Source organism: Gorilla gorilla, chromosome 12, assembly GCF_029281585.2.
Source record: "Gorilla gorilla gorilla isolate KB3781 chromosome 12, NHGRI_mGorGor1-v2.1_pri, whole genome shotgun sequence".
In the NCBI taxonomy this organism is placed as follows: Eukaryota; Metazoa; Chordata; class Mammalia; order Primates; family Hominidae; genus Gorilla; species Gorilla gorilla.
In genome coordinates this window covers 33386148-33405235 of record NC_073236.2, presented here as the reverse complement: position 1 = coordinate 33405235, position 19088 = coordinate 33386148, and the positions used below count along the sequence as shown (strand labels likewise).

Genomic DNA, 19088 nt, shown 5'->3' with positions numbered 1-19088 from the left:
GTTATAGTCAGTATCTTCTCTAGCCTCAAATTAATGTGATGTTGTTGAGGATGACTTAAAATTTTCTTTGAAAGTCTGAAACATGATGCAGAATGCTTGCACCAGAAGAGTTTTACATTTTCCCCACGCTTGTACTTACTAGAGCCAAGTACATCAAAGGTGTGGGTTAAAACCCATGATGCAGGGAACTCTGACACTTGTGATAACATGGATGAACCTGGAGGACATTATGTTAAGTGAAATAAACCAGGCACAGAGAGACAAATACCATATAGTCTCACTTACATGTGGAATTTAAAGACAGTGCTCACAGAAGTAGAGGGTAGAATGGTGGTTACCAGAGGCTAGAGGAGAGGGTGGATAGGGAAGGGGGAGATGTTGGTCAGTAGGTACATAGTTTTGGGTAGATAGGAATAATAATTTCTGTTGTTCTTTTGCACAGCATAGTGAATATAGTTAATAATAAGTGTTGTCTGTTTTGAAATATATGAGAGGATTTTAACTATTCTCACCGCTAAACGAATGATACATATTTGAGGTGACTGATATGCTGATTAGCCTGATTTGATCATTGTACAGTGTATGCATGTATCCAAACATCACATTGCACCTCATAAAAATGTACAATTATTATTCATCAATTAAAAATAAAATTTAAACACGGGAGTTAGCAAACTTTTGCTGTAAAGAGACAGATGGAAAATGATTTTGGTATTGTGGACCATGTAAGGTCTCTGTTACATTTCTTTTTTTTCTTTTTTCTTTCTCTGTCTTCCCTCCCTCCCTCCCTCCCTTCCTCCTCCTTCTCCTTCCTTCCTTGCTTTTTTCCTTCCCTCTTTTTTTCTTTTCCCCTCTTCTCTCATTCTCTTTCTTTTTTTGAAACACAGTCTTGCTCTGTTGCCCAGGTTTGGAGTACAGTGGCAAGATCACAGCTTAGTGTAGCCTCAACCTCCGTGGGCTCAGGTGATCCTCCCACCTCAGCCTCCCGAGTAGCTGGGACCACAGTCACATGTCATAACACCCAGCGAACATTTATATTTTTTGTAAAGATGGGATCTCATTATGTTGCTCAGGCTGGTCTTGAATTCCTGGGCTCAAGCAGTCCAGCCACCTCAGCGTCCCAAAATGTTGGGATTACAGCCCTGAGCCACCATACCCAGCCCCCGCCCTCTTTTTTTTTTTTTTAAACGCAACGCTTTACAAATGTAAAACCATTCTTAGTTCTCTGGCTGTATAAAGCAGGTCATAATCTAGATTTTGGCTGCCAGACCTAATCTAGATTTTTACTAAGACTGCATGCTAAATATGTCTGGCACTTTCCCTTAAAAAGCTTTCAGCATTTATCACATGCCAGTGTGCTTACTAGGTGTTTGTATACTTTTACGCTTTGTGCAATTCTAACTTCCTTGAAGGAAGTGTGCTGTCTTATCCTTAGTGGTTAGGGATAAGCTTGGAATCATCCAGGCTCTACCCCTTACTAGCTGCGTGACTTTGGACAAATTCCTTTATCTCCCTGAGTTTTTGTTTCCTCAGTTATAAAATGGGATTAGTAAAGTACCTATCATGAAATAGTTAACTTGAGTAAAATAGGTTGTGAAGATTAAATGAATTAATACACATAAAATAATTAGGTTATGTTACACCAATGTTCAGAGCAGGTGTATCCACAAGAGCCAAAAGAGAAACAACCCAAATTTCCATTGATGTACAAACGGAGAAGCCTAGTGCAGTGTAGGAAGAAAATTCTGGCCCGTACTGTAACATAGATGAACTTTCAAGACATTATGCTAAGGAAAATAAGCTAGACACAAAAGGACAACTACTACGTTATTCATTTATATGAGGTACCTAGAGTAGTGAATTTCATAGAGACAAGAAATAGAATAGTTGTTGCCAGGGGCTGGTAATGGAGGTTATTGTTAGTGGGTTCAGAGTTTTCATTTGGGAAGGTGAAAGAGCTCTAGAGATGGATGGTAGTGATGGTTGCACAACGTGAATGTACTTAATGCTACTGAACTTTACATATAAAACAGTTCAAATGGTAAATTTCATGCGATGTGTATTACCATAATTAAAAAATTAGTATATGATCTGATCCAAAGTAGCTAAAATCTACTGAGTGCTGCTGAAGCAAAAATTATAATTAGTAGATTTTTTTTTATTTGTTTTGTTTTGTTTTGGTTTTTGAGATGGAGCCTCACCCTGTCACCCAGGCTGGAGTGCAGTGACGTGATCTCGGCTGACTGCAACCTCCGCTTCCTGGGTTCAAGCGATTCTCCTGCCTCAGCCTTCTGAGTAACTGGGATTACAGGTGCGTGCCACCACGCCTGGCTAATTTTTTGTATTTTTAGTAGAGACGGGGTTTCACCATGTTGGCCAGGCTCAACTCCTGACCTCGTGATCCGCCTCGGCCACCTTGGCCTCCCAAAGTGCTGGGATTACAGGCGTGAGCCACCGCACCCGGCAATTAATAGTATCAACAGTGGGAGTAAAAGTGGCAGTTAAGAACATTGTTTCACAACATCTAGCTCAGAGCCATGACAAAGCAAACATTAAATAATATGTATAGATGGAATTAAACTTAAGCTTCTGTAGTAGAATAATTCAGAATAAAACATGAAATAATGCCAGGTAATGTCAGTTGTTACCAAAGAAATGTCCAAACTCTGAAAGAGCTTGTTAAATTAGGTTATGGCAGCCCACGGTGCAGGGGAGGGGACCGTCAGGTGATGTTTAAGTAGTTTACATGGACTGAATGAATCCCATATGGTTCCATTTAAATTGGCCACCGCACTGCCAGGCATATGACATTGGCAACTTAAACTCGACAGAGAAACCTCTAAGAAGAAGATTAATGCATTTCTCATTCTCTGTGTCACAATTATTCAATTTAAAAAAACAGGAAAATATCAAAAATCTTTTTATGAAATGGCTGTACCAGTTTTACCTTCTATAGTGTAAATGCAGTATGGCTTTTGGTGCATTTAAATTAATTTTATGAGGAGTCCCAATCAGCTGATGAGTAGTTTTAGAATTGTTCCTATAATTGTCAACCTGGAGAGCTCTTCACTATTTTATTCATACTTCACTGAAAATTAAAGTTCAATTTTATGCCTAATTTTATACATAACGTGTTGTAAAACATCACCATTTGGGTGATGTGTGTATATGTGTATTTTCCTTCCAATAGGATATATATGTGTATTTTCTATTTATAACTAGCTGACACAGGACCATTCTCATAATCCCATTTGATTTTTGTATTTGTCAGTAGATATAACAATCTCCCTTTGGTTCAGATTGAAAAAACGGAAAATGATGATGATGATGATGATGATGATTGTTGACTGTGCTGATAATTCTTTGTATACCATTATTTTAGCTTTAAACTATTTTAAGTGTGGTCCAGTACAAAAGCTGCTGAAGTCAGATACCCCAGTCTCTATGCTGTGATTATTATGTATTACATGCCTGTATCAAAATATCTCATGTACCCTATAAATACATACAACTACTACATACCCACAAAAATTAAAAATTAAAAAGGAAAATAAACCAGAAAAAAGTCAGATTTTTAAAAAAATTTACATTTCATTATATTTAGAAAACTTAGCTTTATGGGGTTTTAGAGAACATGGTTTTTCTTCCATGTACCTTCCTGTTTATTTTTTATGATGCTCAAAGTTGCTAAGTTTCCACATATTTTAGTAAGAATTAGCAATGCCCTGAATTCCATAGCTTTCATAAAGAATTGCCTGTGTACCATCTCATCACCACCTCTTTCCTATTACAGGAAAGCAATAAGAAGATATTCTGTAGTTAATTTAGATTGCTTGCCAAAATAGTTTTAAACTGATTTGTAATTTTTCCTAAACCAGAATGAGGAATTGTATAAAGTATTAATATATCTGAAATTGTCACACTATGTTTCAGATGCTTAGGAAATGTAGAGAAATTATTGTAAAATACAGTTTAGAAAAGATGTTGTAACAAGACGAGGACAGAAGTCTGTGAAGTGTTGTGAGGAGGGCCCAGGGAAGCAGGAGGGAGGTGGGGAGACCACAGGATGACCTGGAGCCAAAGAAGAAGGGCCCAGGTCCCAGGGTCTCTACAGCACTGCCAGCCTTCCAGCCATAGTTTTTCTCAATCTTCCTGTCATATCCCTCAAGGAAGTAAGTGGACATTGTAAAGAGCGAGTAATTATAGCACAGCAAAAATCAAAAGTCATGATTCTGGAAAGCATTATCAGTAAAAAATGGAGAAATAGTTGACATCTCTTCATGTTTCCTCTAGAAATTTCTGATTATGTATGTATACTCTTCCACTCTAATATCCAAACAACTATCTTACCTCTTTATGCAAAGAAACATGAAAGAATGAAAAGGTTAATCACAAGTGTATGATTAATTTTGTATATATAATTTTGCAAATTAATAGATTTTAATGTGTTCAATAAATGTATGTAAATACACAACATGTATGTATATATGTGTGTATGTGTGTGTATGTACTATGTACTAAATATATACTATATGTATGTGTGTATGTGTGTGTGTGTGTGTATATATATATATATATAATTTAGAGAGAGTCAGTGTGTACTTAATAGTCAAATCCAAATTTCAAGAACTTTATATTTTATATAATGGCACCAGTTTTCCTGAAGCTGAATGTGTGTGTGTGTGTGTGTGTATTCAGTTGCAGGAATATATACATATATACGGTCAGTGTGAGTGTGTGTATATATGTATAATACACACACATATATGTCAGTACATATGTGGTCAGTGTGTGTGCATATAAACACATATATGTCAGTACATATACACATATACGTATATGTCAGTATATACTGACTATATAACTATACTGACTATATATAGTCAGTCATATATACTGACTATAGTCATAGTCATATACTGACTATATATGTCAGTATATACATACATATATATACTGAAATATATATGTATGTATACTGACTTATATAGGTATAGTCAGATTGTGTATATTCAGCTGCAGGAAAAATGGTGCCATTATATAAAATATGAAATTCTTGAAATTTGGATTTGACTATTAAACCTGACTTTGTTGTCATTAAGTTTACATTGATATTTCCTGGAATTGCACATTGCTAAATTTTTCTGCAGAACCAAGATTTCTAAAATATGATGGGGCATTTGATACAAGAAAAGGCAAATAAAGAAAAAGTAGAGCTCCATTTGTCATTCTTTTTAAGTGTCTCCTTAAGAAAACTATGTGATCCAAAGTTATTTAGACAAAAGCTTAAGAAATAAAACACTTAGTAACTCATGCTAGTACTTGATTATTCTTTTGCTTATCAAGTTTTCTTCTTTTTATGATTATTATACCTTTAATTGCAAGCATTCGTTGGATTGGCTCAGTAGCATTTTATGTAAGACAACTTTCCGTTTTAATAAGTACATACTCTCCTTCGTTAATGTGAAATAGAAGTGCAGGAATAGGGATGAAATGGATAATTTTGCTAGAAGCAAATTGAAACTGGCTAGGCAAAAGCATGTATGTATTTTGCCCTCTTTTTCTGTTTCTAGAAAGCGCTTGCATTAACTCTCATTCTCAGCCAGAAGCGTTAGTTTATTAATGATTCAGAAGGGCTTTCTTTATATATTGAAAACCATGAACTCTCATGTGCAGAGTACAATCAGTGAGCAAGCCCATGGGTTTGAATGGAAATTAACATTGGTGTATGGGAATGAATTTCATAGACAAGGATAATTTAGAAACCTATGTGATAAACTGCAAACACAGAGCAAATGGAAACATACTGGATCTTTTCCCTCCACTCCTCGAATTACTCCACTATTCAGATGTCCTTCCATGTGAGCATGCTTTCTTGGCACACTGACTAGGTTCAGTGATTAAGAGGCAGAGAAAATAAGTACTGAATATTTTTAATACAAAATGAATAGCTCAGGATATTTGTAAGGGCTTTTCAATATCAAGATATTTATTTCCCACATTAGAAAGTATAACTCCTAATGAAAACTTAGCACCATAGTTTAAAATCATGTTAATAAATAAAAGCAAAATTCTTACATTGGGGAAATGACCCACAAATGGTTTGTTATAGTATGCGATCTTTAACTACTTGAAATTTCCACTATTCTGCACAGTGCAATATCCCAAAACAGAATAGGATGTGAGATTTCATTGTTTTGTATGAGGAATCTAGAGGAAAGAAATTGATAAAAATGTATGCAATAATTTAAAAATATAAAGAGTATCAATCTCTGATAGAATAATGTAAATGTAGCAAATATTTAAGATAACTAATCTAATAAGAATTAAATTCCCCTACATTTTTCTTCTCCCCTCCCCTCCCCTCCCTTTTCCCCTTCTTTCCCCTTCTTTCTCCTTTCCCCCTTTCACCCTTTTTCCCTTTTCCCCTTTTTCCCTTTTTCCCTTTCCCTGAATAGCTGGGATTACCCTTGTCCCAAGTAGCTGAGATTACAAGCACCCACCACCAGGCCCGGCTGATTTTTATATCTTCTGGTAGGAATGGGGTTTCACCATGTTTACCAGGCTGGTCTCCAGCTGCTGGCCTCAGGGTATTCGCCCACCTTGGCCTTCCAAAGTGCTGGGATTACAGGTGTGAGCCACCCCGCCTGGTCCCCATTTTTCATAAAATCAAAATTCTTGCATATTCCCCTCCTTAGTTTATAGGTCAGAAGCTACACTAAGCTTCCCAATGTGCCTAGGTGTTAGATGTGCCAAGTTACATATACAACAAAGGGCCTGAAAAGTAGAACATTAATACAACAGAAAATATTTTGCCTGAGGATATTGTTTACTAAATTTTTTATCTGTGCCTTTTAATAGTTCTTAGAACTAGTAAGTCCAATGGCATTCTATTTTTATGCTTTTTTTCCTCAGATTTGTAGCATATGACAATGTGAATATGTTACAAATGTTGAATGATTCAGCTGACTACAGGCCAAACAAAATAGCATCAAGTTATCTATAGCAAAATGTGTTTCGGTTGAAGAAATATGTAGATTTTAAAGAAATTAATCTTATTTACTTACGCAAAGAGTATGCTTCAGCAGCATATGTAACTTTAATTAAAATTCATCTAAAATAGGTTGTTAGTACTATGACAGGAAGTGGCATTCAAACAAACAAAATATTCATAAGGATGTTAATATAGATTAGACATGAGAACAAGAAATATTTGGCTGGTCTGATTCTCTTGGGTCACTTTAAAAATTATTTTTAAAATTTTTGAAATTGAGGCATAACTTAAAATACAATTAAATGCAAAAAGTCTGCCATTTGGTTAATATTTACAGATGTATATGCCTGTATTACCAGAGCCCAGATCAAGTTACAGATCATTTCATCACCCCCTTACCATTTGTTAATACTTTTTATTGATTAGGCACCTCCTACCTATCACTGTTCTACTTTCTGTCATATTATTTAGGTTGGCTTGTGCTTTTGAACTTACAAAAAGTCATACAGTACCAGAATCATACAGAAGCTTTTGTATCCAGCTCCCTTTAGTGAGCATAAGGTTTCTGAGATCCATCCATGTCGTTGCGTGGATTTGTGGCACATTTCCTTCTATTGCTGAGTAGATTTCATTTGTGCTGTTTGTTTATCCATTCTTTTTAAAATGGACACTTGTGGCTTGTTTCCAGTATGGATCTATTATGAATAAATTTCTACAAACATTCTTTTACGTCACTTTTGGGAGTGGAATTTCAGTATGTGAAACTCTAAAGAAACTGTCAAACTATTTTCAAAAGCCCTCGAACATGTGATACTCCCATTGGCAATGTGTGTCAATTCCAGTTGCTTCTTATCCTGGTCAACATTTGGTATTAAAATCATTAACCATTGGAGAAATATAAGTTAATATCATAGAGAGATAGTATGTTCTCTAGGATGGCTAAAATTAAAGAATGACAGCACCTGTGAACTATATTACTCATGGCACCACAAACAACAACATGAGTTTCAGCATATTTGTATCTGTCTCCTTTGCCCCTGAGGCCCACAGGGGCAATGCAATAGGGCACGTATGAATATTACACTCATAGCAGACTTGTATTGCAGCTGAGAAATAATGAGCTTGGGGAATCTACTGCAGTTATAGCAAGTAGTAAGTGAGAAAGCTCTTTGTGTGGAAGAAAATGTAACCTCACCTCTCAAGCTTACCAGCTGCATAAACAACCATGAAAAAAGGGTCCATAAAAGAGCTTTTAGGCCTTTGTAGTCTTAGCACACCCAACAAAACATGTAGGAGTGCAAGCTGCTTAAAGTGGACTGTCTCTCCATACATTATTGTGTATGGATAACATGATCCTATATGGAGATCTTCTAAGTAATCTAGAAATCTAAAAGACACCAACTAATAAGTGAATTTTAGCAAGTTAACAGGATACAAGGTTAATATACAAAAATCAGTTCTTTTTTTATGTAGTAGTAACAATCTCATTATCAAATTAAGAAAAGAATTTCATTCACAATAGCATTAAAAAATAAAATACTTAAATGTAGATCTTACAAAAGGTGTGCAGGACCTGTTCATGGAACACTATAAAACATAGCTATTAGAAAATAAAGAAGACTCAAATAAATTGAGAGACACACTATGTTTATAGATTGGAAGAAACTGGAATTGTCCTAATTGTAATAATCCTAATTGTCATACTTTGTTGGTGGGAATGTAAATGGTGCCACCACCTTGGAGAATAGTTTGGCAGTTTCTTAAAGAGTAAAAGCATGTACTTACCATATAACCCAGCAATTCCACTCCAAAAAATATATGTCCACTCTAAGACTTAAATGTTCATAGCAGCTGCGCACAGCGGCTCACACCTGTGATGCCGCCAGTTTGAGAGGGCGAGGTGGGTGGATTACTTGAGGTCAGGAGTTCGAGACCAGCCTGGCCAACATGGCGAAACCCCATGTCCACTAAAAATACAAAAATTAGCTGGACGTGGTGGTGCATGCCAGGAATCCCAGCTACTCGGGTAGCTGAGGCAGGAGAATCGCTTGAACCTGGGAGGTGGAGGTTGCAGTGAGCTGAGATTGCATTGAATCTTGACCTGGGCAACAGAGCGAGACTCCGCCTGTTGTAAAATGTAAAAAAAAAATGTAAATGCAAAAATGTAAAAAATGTAAAAAAAAATTTATATATATATATATTCATAGCAACATTATTCGTAGTAGATGATATGGTTTGGCTGTGTCCCCACTCAGATCTCATCTTGAATTGTAGCTCTCATAATTCCCAGGTGTTGTGGGAGGGACCCAGTGGGAGATAACTGAATCATGGGGGTGGTTTCCCCCATACTGTTCTCGTAGTTGAGAATCAATCTCACAAGGTCTGATGGTTTTAAAAGGGGGAACCCCTTTTGCTTGATAGTCATTCTCTCTTGTTTGCTGCCATGTAAAATATGCTTTTCACCTTCTGCCATGATTGTGAGGCCTCCTCAGCCACATGGAAATGTGAATCCATTAAACCTTTTTTCTTTATGAATTACCCAGTCTCAGATATGTCTTCATCAGCAGTGTGAAAATGGGCTAATACAGTAGACAAAAACTGCAAACAACTCAAATGTCCATCAGCCTCTGAATGGATAACCACAATGTGGCATATTCATTGAACTGGTTGCTATTTAGTAATAAAATTAAAGCTACTGATAGGCCATGATTTCTTTATGTACTTAATTGTTCCTTAATGTTACCAATTACTCTTAATGAGGAATGCCGTCCCACTCCTTTCTAGGATTTTCCCATCACACTCTCTTTTTGCATTCTTCCTTCTAAAAATGTTGTCCTTTCACTTTTTTCCTGTTCAAAAAAATCCAGTGATACATGTGACAGCTCAGCTGTCATGCAATTCTTGGCAAGAAAGGTGAGGTTGAATAGGAAACTTCCTGTTTACCAGAGGCAACTGGAATCACTCAAGAATAAAGGGACACTGTATTCACCATCATATTGCCAGCTTCTGCTCCGGAGAGATGAAGTACATGTCTTTAATATATTCTTCCTGATAAGTACATTTTAAAAGGCACTTTATATATAAAATAAACATAAGAATGAAAAAATGTAGGGAAGACAGACCATCTAGGAACCTGAGGAATTGAGGAAATTATAGAGATAGAAAACAAATTAGTGGTTGCTATGTATAACTGTAAAGGGTACAAATGAGGAGGATTGTTGTGGTAGTGAAGTCATTCTCTTTCTTGGTTGTGGTGCGGGTTACGGACCCTAAACGTGTCATACAACTGGATAGACACATCATTTCCTGGTTTTGATATTGTACTGTAATTTTATAAGATGTAACCATTGGTAGAAACTAGGTGAAGAGTACACATCACTTCTCTGTACTATCTTTGCCAATTCATGTGAAGCTGTATTTCAAAATAATTTTTTTCTTAAATAACATTTAAATTCTGACTGGCAGTTTAATTTGTGCTTCAAAACTGATTCAAAAGGACTATGACCAATGATGAAAATGGTAAATTACAACAGTTGGTCCTATAACCAACTCTCCTACATTAGTTATTAAAGTCAGTGTTAAGGGAGGCATTCCAGAACTTCTGTAGGACGTGGTGCAGATTCACATATTTTCTTTCACATTAATTTTTGCCAACTGGATTTTTTTAGGTTGTCATATTTTTTCCAAAGAATTCAGTGGGACAAACGTTAGCAGAATTCTGATGCCCCACATTGTCCCTGATGTGTGCTTGCCTCTAAAAAAAATTCCTCTGTTAATAGCAACTTAAAATAAACATTATTGTAATGTTTAGAGGACATTCCTTTTGCATCATATTTTGATAGTGTCCTATTACATGCAATAATAAATGCATGTCTCTTTTCATACGAGGCTTTCAACAGCAATTTCATAAACTATAATTAGTTTAACTACATAATATCCTTAGGAAAAATGTAAATATTACCATCTCTTTTTTTTAGGGGGTGGGCTAGGGGATTTTGGTTGACTGAGCAATCAATCACATACAGATGGATAATTTGGTATTCACTAAAATATTCACTTCTCAGCATTTCACTCTAGTGTTTCCTTGCATGATATCAATTGTCATTTAATAAGAAAGACAAATACACGTGTTTAATCACTCCCTGAAGAAAGTAAACACACTATCTGTGGGAAATGGAACACAATGAGAGGCGTGCAGTCAGCCTCAGGGTGCCCTGACTCCATTCCAGCCCTCTCCTCATATGCCCCATTTGCACGTCACCCATCACTTTTGCCTAATTGTTTCTACTCACCAAGTGAAGATAATGGCTTCTTTGCCTGCTCAAGTGATAATTTGAGATTATATGTCTCATCAGATAATTTATTGGATGTATGAAAAAATGCACAATGATGGTTTTATTGAATTATGCAGTTAGTTACCAAGATGAATGGAACTACACCTACCCAAAAATCAAGATGTGGTGGAGAGAACGGAGGTTATAGGCTGAGTCATTTAACCTTTAGGGCTCTTTCTGATATTTTCTGTGAGGGCCAAATAGAGTTCTCAGTGGAGTGCATGTGAGTTTCTGCCAATGGCCAGTGGAGCAAGTGCCTGCAAGAGGGAACACTCCCCCAACTTCTGGGGCGATGAAGGATTTCTCCCTGTCCCACCAGCCTGCACAGTAGGTTTCACCATTTTGTTAACTATTCCAGCTGAACTTTTCTTACTGACCTCTGGTTTCATCTATCTAAGGTGAGCTCCTGCTCACATCTCTCCCTGCGAGGTTCATATCTCTTTAGATTTTAGGCCAGGTGGTGGTTCTGCAAGCTCAATTCTCCAATGCATTTGTAAAAGATCATGAACTTGAAGTTTGTTGTAAGGGTGGAAATGAGGCTCCTTATAGCTTTCTACTTCCTGGGGCAGAAGCCAGAAGTTCCAGCCCATAGATTTTGATAAGTTGCATTTTCATTTTCATTCAGCTTGAAATACTTGCTAATTTCCCTTTTAGTTTCTTCTTTGATTCATTGATTATGAAGTATGTGTTATTAGTTTCCTAATATTCCTGGATTTTTCAGAGAAGTTGCTATTGTTGGTTTCTTATTTTAATCTATTGTATATCACAAAGATATACTTTACATGACTTAAATGATTTTAACTTTGTTGAAACTTGTTTAATGACTCATTTAATGGTCTATTTTGGTAAAAGTTCCAAATGAACTTGAAAAAGAATACATGTTCTTCTGTTAGGTGAAACATTCCATAAATATCAATGAATCATACAGGTTGATAGTGATAATTAATACTTCTGAATCCCTATTTTCTGTCTTCCTGTGCAATCAGTTACCGAGACGGGGTGCTAGAATCTCCTACTGTCATTGTGGATTTATCTATTTCATTCAATTTTATTAGGTTTCATTTCATGTATTTTGAAGCTCTGTTATTAAGTGTTTGCATGTTTAGGATTATGTCCTCTGATGAAAGAACATCTTAATCATTACGAAATAATTTTCTTTACCTTTTATAATAATTTTTGCACTGAAATCTACTTTGTTTAATATAGCCAATCCAGCTTTTTAAAAAACTATTATTAGCATAATATATATTTTTCCATGTGTTTACACTTAGGCTATTTGAGCCTTTTTTATTTAAAGTGTGTTTCTTGTAGGCAACATATAGTTGGATCTTTCTTTCTCATCTAATCTGACCATCATTGCCATTTAATAGGAGTGTTTGTACTACTTGCCTTTAATATGATTGTTTATATGATTAATTTTAAGTCTAACATCTACTATTTGTTTTTTGTTTATTCTTTGTCCATTTTCAAAGCTACTAGGGAGTGTAGATGCATTTTGTAAGAGAATACATTTTATAAATTGTTATATACACTCTGAGATTTTAACCATAATTGCAGTACTTTTTTTATGAACAGATTTTTAGTAGGCTGAATATTCTTTCTGCTTCAACCTGCTAAGATTGAAGGAAATACTGCTGAAATAGAACATGTACACAAAGACAGATTCTGAGGGAGGGTTTCTGTATTTTTTACTTTAAAACAGCATAGTTGAAAAAGACTGTAGTACCTGATTCTATATCTGTGTAGTTAGCCCTTTTTTTCTAAATGAAATTAGATCTTAGGTAAATGTTTAAATTCCCCTCAGCAAAAAGGCAGACCTACTGACAAAAAGCATGGCTGTTTAAAGCCTATAAATCTCAGAAGTGGAGTGAGGGAGTTTATTTAAAGCCAGCTTCACTCCTTTTCCCTATAAATTACATATAATCACACTGGAGTGTAGGAGCTGTGACAGTCCCTACCTCACATCTCACTTCCCACCTCCTGCTCACCCCAGGTAATACCTGAAATTTTTAATGTGAATTAAAATGCAATTAGATGAGGAAAGAAACAAACAAATATATCTGGATAAAATCACATTTGAAACAATTTGTTATCTTAGTGGGAAGTGTCTCGTGGGGACAAGGTTGACTTAACTGTGTGTTTGCTTGGTATATAGAAGTCCCTAATACTGGCTGGCTTTGAACATTTACTTTGTTTACTTATATTTTGTGCCCTCAACATCAAATTTAGTTAAGGAAGGTATAAGATTATGGTGATATGATGATAATCGTAATGATGATGATGATGATTTACCTGTGCATTATTTCCCCTGTAAGCAAAGTCAATACATACTCTGTGACAGTGCTGTCACTTATGACTAGATACTATAGTCATGGGAAGTTTTATTGTTGTTAGAAACAATTAAGGCTCCAGCTGTAGGGTTTCTACTTTTCTTTCACAGAGCCGCCTGCCCCAGATAGTGAAATGTAACTTTGACCTGATGTAAATGCAGAATTATAACAAACAGATATAACTGTACAAAATAGAGACATAATCATGCCAGATTATTTATAACCAAAAAGTACTAAGTGATTGACAAATCATGTGACTATATTCATGGACAGGGATAAAAATGAAACATAAGCTGATTTTAAAAATAATATCTTTCCATGTGTTTTAATTAGTGATTTTATTTTCTCATCTGTAAGGTAGATACGATAAAGACAACCCACTGAATGCTTTTAGAAATAAAAAATGATAATATGCTTGAAAATATCTGGTCGAATTCTCAGCATACAATATATGCTTCACAGTTTCTCACTTCCCCCTTTTCCCTTGTTTTCCATTACAAAATAAGTGGCAAAACTTTAATAATTTCCTCAGAACTTGAAAACTTAAAAGTGGATAAAACGGTACATAAGATAAATCCTATGTTGTGTGAACATTTAGGGACAAAACAGTTTGCGCAGCTCAGCATCTTCACTGTGGTACCAATATCAGCCTTTATAAAAACGAATTACCCTTTAAAAAATAACATCTGCTGTTCCTCAAGCCATATAAAGTGTAAGAGAAAGTTTCAGTTGCTCAGCATATTTTAATCTCATTCCAGTAATGGAACATGTGTGTCAGAACCTATATTATGAATGGAGGGGATGAGTTTTCATAATTCATAGGATCTGTGGGGTAGAATTGTGACACTTTATTTAACTCAGGTGCAATGTCTTGTCAGAGGCAGGGAAAGGAGGAGGGTGAAGTGGAGAAGAAACATTTGTTATGGGGGAGAGGCTGAGCTTAGAGGACATAACTGCTTCCCCTGTTTTGTGTACAAAGTTTTGTTGACCATAGACTAGAAGGGACTATGAAAAGACACTTCCAGGTTGAAAAGTAGTCAGCACATGTATAATCTTGACTTAACAAATAGAAGACTTTCATTTGTTTTAATTCAAAGACAACAAAAATTGAGTATAACATCACATTTGAATAATAATTTAGTTACAAAGTGCTGTAGTTTCAGTTATCCCATCGTCTTCCTTGCAGTCTTGTGAGGTGATTTATATGACTGTTAATCCCCCCACTCCCAACTTTATGCTTTTCTTTTTTAAACAAAGGACATTTTTGTCTCAGAGAGGCTGAGTGACTGGACAATTACCACACTCTAGTTGGGGGTGGAGTCAGCCCACCTCCTTTCTCTTTCTGTTACCCGTAGTGGCCTTCTATACCAACCATCAAAGCTGCCTTTAACAAAGGCACACAGACTAGTGCTATCCAGCAGTGCACAGGTCAGTCACGCTGTGTTTCCCACCATTTCCACTCAGCGTTTAATTAAATTGTGTGCACAGCAGCTTACCCTTAAAACGCATCTGGGATTGCAGATTTCCTGAGGCTACAACATCCTGATGAAATTCTTTGGTAATGCCAGAATTTCATTACTTTATCAGTAATGGCTGAAAATACAGCTTATTTGCATTTGAGTACTACTTCATCAAAGGTAAAATCACGTTACTGAAATGTGTCATCTGTTAGCAGGAGTGCAACCATGAACACCAACAAACTAACAAACTGTGAGGGATGCCGAGAAGAGGGATGGCCAGCGGCTCCCGCTTCATCTAATGAAAACACACCATCCAGGGTAGCACACCAGAACCGTGTCGACTCATTTTCCTCCTTGTGCTTCTCCACATGTGTTCTCATAGTAATTAACTTTTCTAAACCTGGAATGAGAGGGAGTGAAAACACCAAAGAAAGGTTATGAAATACAAGCTGAAGAGGATGCCCTTCATGCTGACTAACCAAGATGAGGGGAAGAACCAAAAATATTGAATAGTTCCTCAGAAGTTTCAGCTCTGTGTATAAAATTCCCAATGTGCAACATCCAGCCTAAGATGATGGGTTGGCTGTTAGCATCTCCTTCACCTTCTGCCAACTCTTTTAAAACAACCATAAAATAGGCTGGGCCCAGTGGCTCATGCCTGTAATCCCAGCACTTTGGGAGGCCGAGGTGGGCAAATCACGAGGTCAGGAGACCGAGACCATCCTGGCCAACATGGTGAAACCCCGTCTCTACTAAAAACACAAAAATTAGCTGGGCGTGGTGGCACGTACCTGTAATCCCGGCTACTTGGGTGGCTGAGGCAGGAGAATTGCTTGAACCAGGGAGTTGGAGGTTGCAGTGAGCAGAGATCTCGCCACTGCACTCCAGGCTGGTGACAGAGTGAGACTGCATCTCAGAAAAAAAAAAAAAAAAACATAAAATAGTAATAAGAAAAACTGAAAAGGATACACAGTTTCAGTAGTGTTGTGCCTAGGACTATTGGTTGCTAGTTAGACCAACCCCAAAAGGATCTCCCACCAATTAAAGTTTACATAGGCTTAGGAGAGAAGAGTAGATCTGGTAGAGTTGACAGGAAGGGCCGGTAGAGAAAACCCCATTGGCACTGCACCCTCAGCTTTCCGAAACCCAGGCCTTGCCTGACCAGGAGTAGGAGAGGTTGCCCTGCTGCATGGGGGCTGCTGCCTTAGGTAGCCAGACCTGCTCACTCCCAAACGTCTTTACATCTTTGTTACATTTATTGGAGAAACACCACATCCCACGATTATCATCAAAATAATATAATAGAAATATTTAGTTGCACAGGTTCTGGATCCAAAGCTTGTGGGCCCCTTGCTAGATGCATAAACATAGGTGAGCTGCCCTCCATCCATATGGAGGGTAGTAATGAGGCCTTGTCTTTTAAAGGTATGTTAGGAATTAAATGCAAAATTTATTTAAAGGGAACTCTTTGCCTGACCTAGAGTTCTCAAATGCTCGATAAGTGTTCATTGTTAAATTGAGTGATTATGGAAGTGGGTAGGTGGAATTCTGTTACATCCTGAAAAGTTAAGTTGGAAGGAGGAATGAGCAGAGAGAAGAAACTGTGGAAGTAGTTCCTACTGAGGGCTAAAGAAATCTGTGCACTGTCTCTGGCAGGGGCTCACATAAATATTGCTGTAAATCATCCAAGAATAAATCTTGCCCGATCTAGGAAACCACGTTGCATGAGTGGAGGATGCCCCTGGTCTATAGCAGAACATTTAACTTTGAACAAGAGCTGTGTCCACCTCCTAGCTGTCTGGATTAAGAAAATATATGGAGTATTTTAGTGTCAATCAGATGCACAGTGTTGGTTATCAGTAATTTTCCATCTTGTCTACTAGATCAAATTCCTGACTCTTCAATTCAAAACATGGAACAATAAAAAGCAAAACAAACAAATTTTATCTATATATATATGTCTGTGTACATACTATATATATAATATAAACTTTAGAGGTGCTTATCGTACATTCAGAAAAGGAGACTGTCGGGTATTGAAGAAGATGCGTGCAGAGCAGAAAATTTTCCTTGTCCAATTGATTGTCCTTGTCCAAGGTGGATGAGCGCTGTGTGAGGCTTGCCCCAGTTTCCCTGCAGTACTGCCAGAGAGAGCAGAGTGCACCAGAACCTGCTTAGGACTCACCTTGACCATTTGCTACTCCGTACCTTTTGGTATTTTTTTACCGGTATCTCCTCCACACCCCAGTTCCTCGTAACCATCACTCTCCTCTGTACTTCTGTGAATTCAACTTTTTAAAATTGCACATGTAAGTGGGATTGCCTCACAAAGCACTCTATGTTTTAACTCTTCTTTTACATCCATTTCTCCTATGAGACTGTAAGCACTTTGAGTGCAAGGTCAATATATTAACTGTCTTTGTTTTATCAATGCTTAATGCTGTACTTGCTACTACTGGAATTTAGTCTCTTATGTTGGCAAAGGGCAAATCTTGCACAAGGGCTATGAAATAACGCTAGTTCCAAAAGTTGACAGGAATGCTCTAGTGGCCATCTGCATTAAACAAACATTTTCTGCAGTCAGTAGGACACCTGCCTTCTAGAATGTCAGGGGTCATCTAGCTAAATGTGAACACAATTTAGGGTTCATCCAGTCACATGTAATTCTTCTATTTTTTCTATTGTAAATTGATTTTCTTAATATATATTCATAATTTTATAGTTTTCTAATCTAGTAACAGCTATGTTAAATAACTTCCTCCTCTACCATTTTTATACTTTTTCTGTTTCAAAAAAGGAGCTGGTGGCTAGACCCCACTTGTGTCAAATAAATACCAATGGCTGCAAATTGACCTTGGAGAGAGAATGGAGGTCACTGCTGTCGCCACCCAAGAAGGATATGGGAGCTCTGACTGGGTGACCAGCTACCTCCTGATGTTCAGTGATGGTGGGAGAAACTGGAAGCAGTATCGCCGAGAAGAAAGCATCTGGGTATGTTTCTAATAATAATAATTGCTACCTATTGCTGCAAACGTATTAGAAAAACAGAATTTTAAGAATTACTTTGAAAAAAATGTTCTAAGTGAAAGTAAGATACCGATTTCATTGAAAGCATTGAAAGACAATCTTATCTTATACCATTAAATAGTGTGGAAGTTAAAAAATAATACAAATCATATATAACTTATTTTTTCTTGGTTTGCTTAATAAAGTAATTTAACATTGCCTCTGCAGTATTTTAGAGTGGTAGATTGAATTCATTTATTTTCTCTGATTTGATCTGATATTTTTGAAAGACACTGAAATTTCAAAATGTAATAAATGAGCAGTTTCTGTATGTATGACAAGTATAGGAACACAGACTTTGAACTTGAAGAATCGTGTGTCCTTTGTTAAGCGGCCAGATTTAGTTTTTCTTTTCTTTTTTTTTTTTTTGAGACAGAGTTTCGCTGTTATTGCCCAGGCTAGAGTGCAGTGTCATGATCTTGACTCACTGCAGCCTCTGCCTCCCAGGTTCAAGCAATTCTTCTGCGTCAGCCTCCTGAGTAGCTGGGACTACAGGTGTGCGCCACCACACTTGGCTAATTTTTTTTTTTTTGTATTTTTAGTAGAGACAGGGTTTCGCCATTTTGGCCAGGCTGGTCTCGAACTCCTCACCTCAGGTCATCCACCCATCTTGGCCTCCCAAAGTGCTGGGATTACAGGAGTGAGCCACCACGCCTGGCCAGATTTAGTTTTTCATAGACTACAGATCTCTGTGAGATTCTCTGAATCTGTAAATATCCTCCTAAAAGTGACATTATTTCTGTTTCTGATTATATGTCAGTGCCTCTTTGCGGGGGTAATCACTTTTTGTTTAACTTTTGCAGCTGCTTGGGAGGCTGAGGTAGGAGAATCGCTTGAACCCAGGAGGCAGAGGTTGCAGTGAGCGGAGATCGCACCATTGCACTCCAGCCTGGGCAAAAAAGAG

General features: G+C 37.1%; 1 protein-coding gene across 3 annotated transcripts in view; it reads left to right on the top strand.

Annotated features, from left to right (window-relative positions):
• Positions 1 to 19088, top strand: part of CNTNAP3C (contactin associated protein family member 3C) — a 152036-nt gene that overhangs the window by 34244 nt on the left and 98704 nt on the right. For 2 of the 3 annotated variants that reach the window (XM_063695527.1, XM_063695525.1), the window contains exons 3-4: positions 2190 to 2311; positions 17916 to 18109. In XM_063695527.1, coding sequence (XP_063551597.1) covers positions 17984 to 18109 — 126 coding nt within the window. In that variant the 5' untranslated portion in view covers positions 2190 to 2311; positions 17916 to 17983. The remainder of the gene's footprint in view (positions 1 to 2189; positions 2312 to 17915; positions 18110 to 19088) is intronic. The other variant, XM_063695526.1, reaches the window with a different exon arrangement.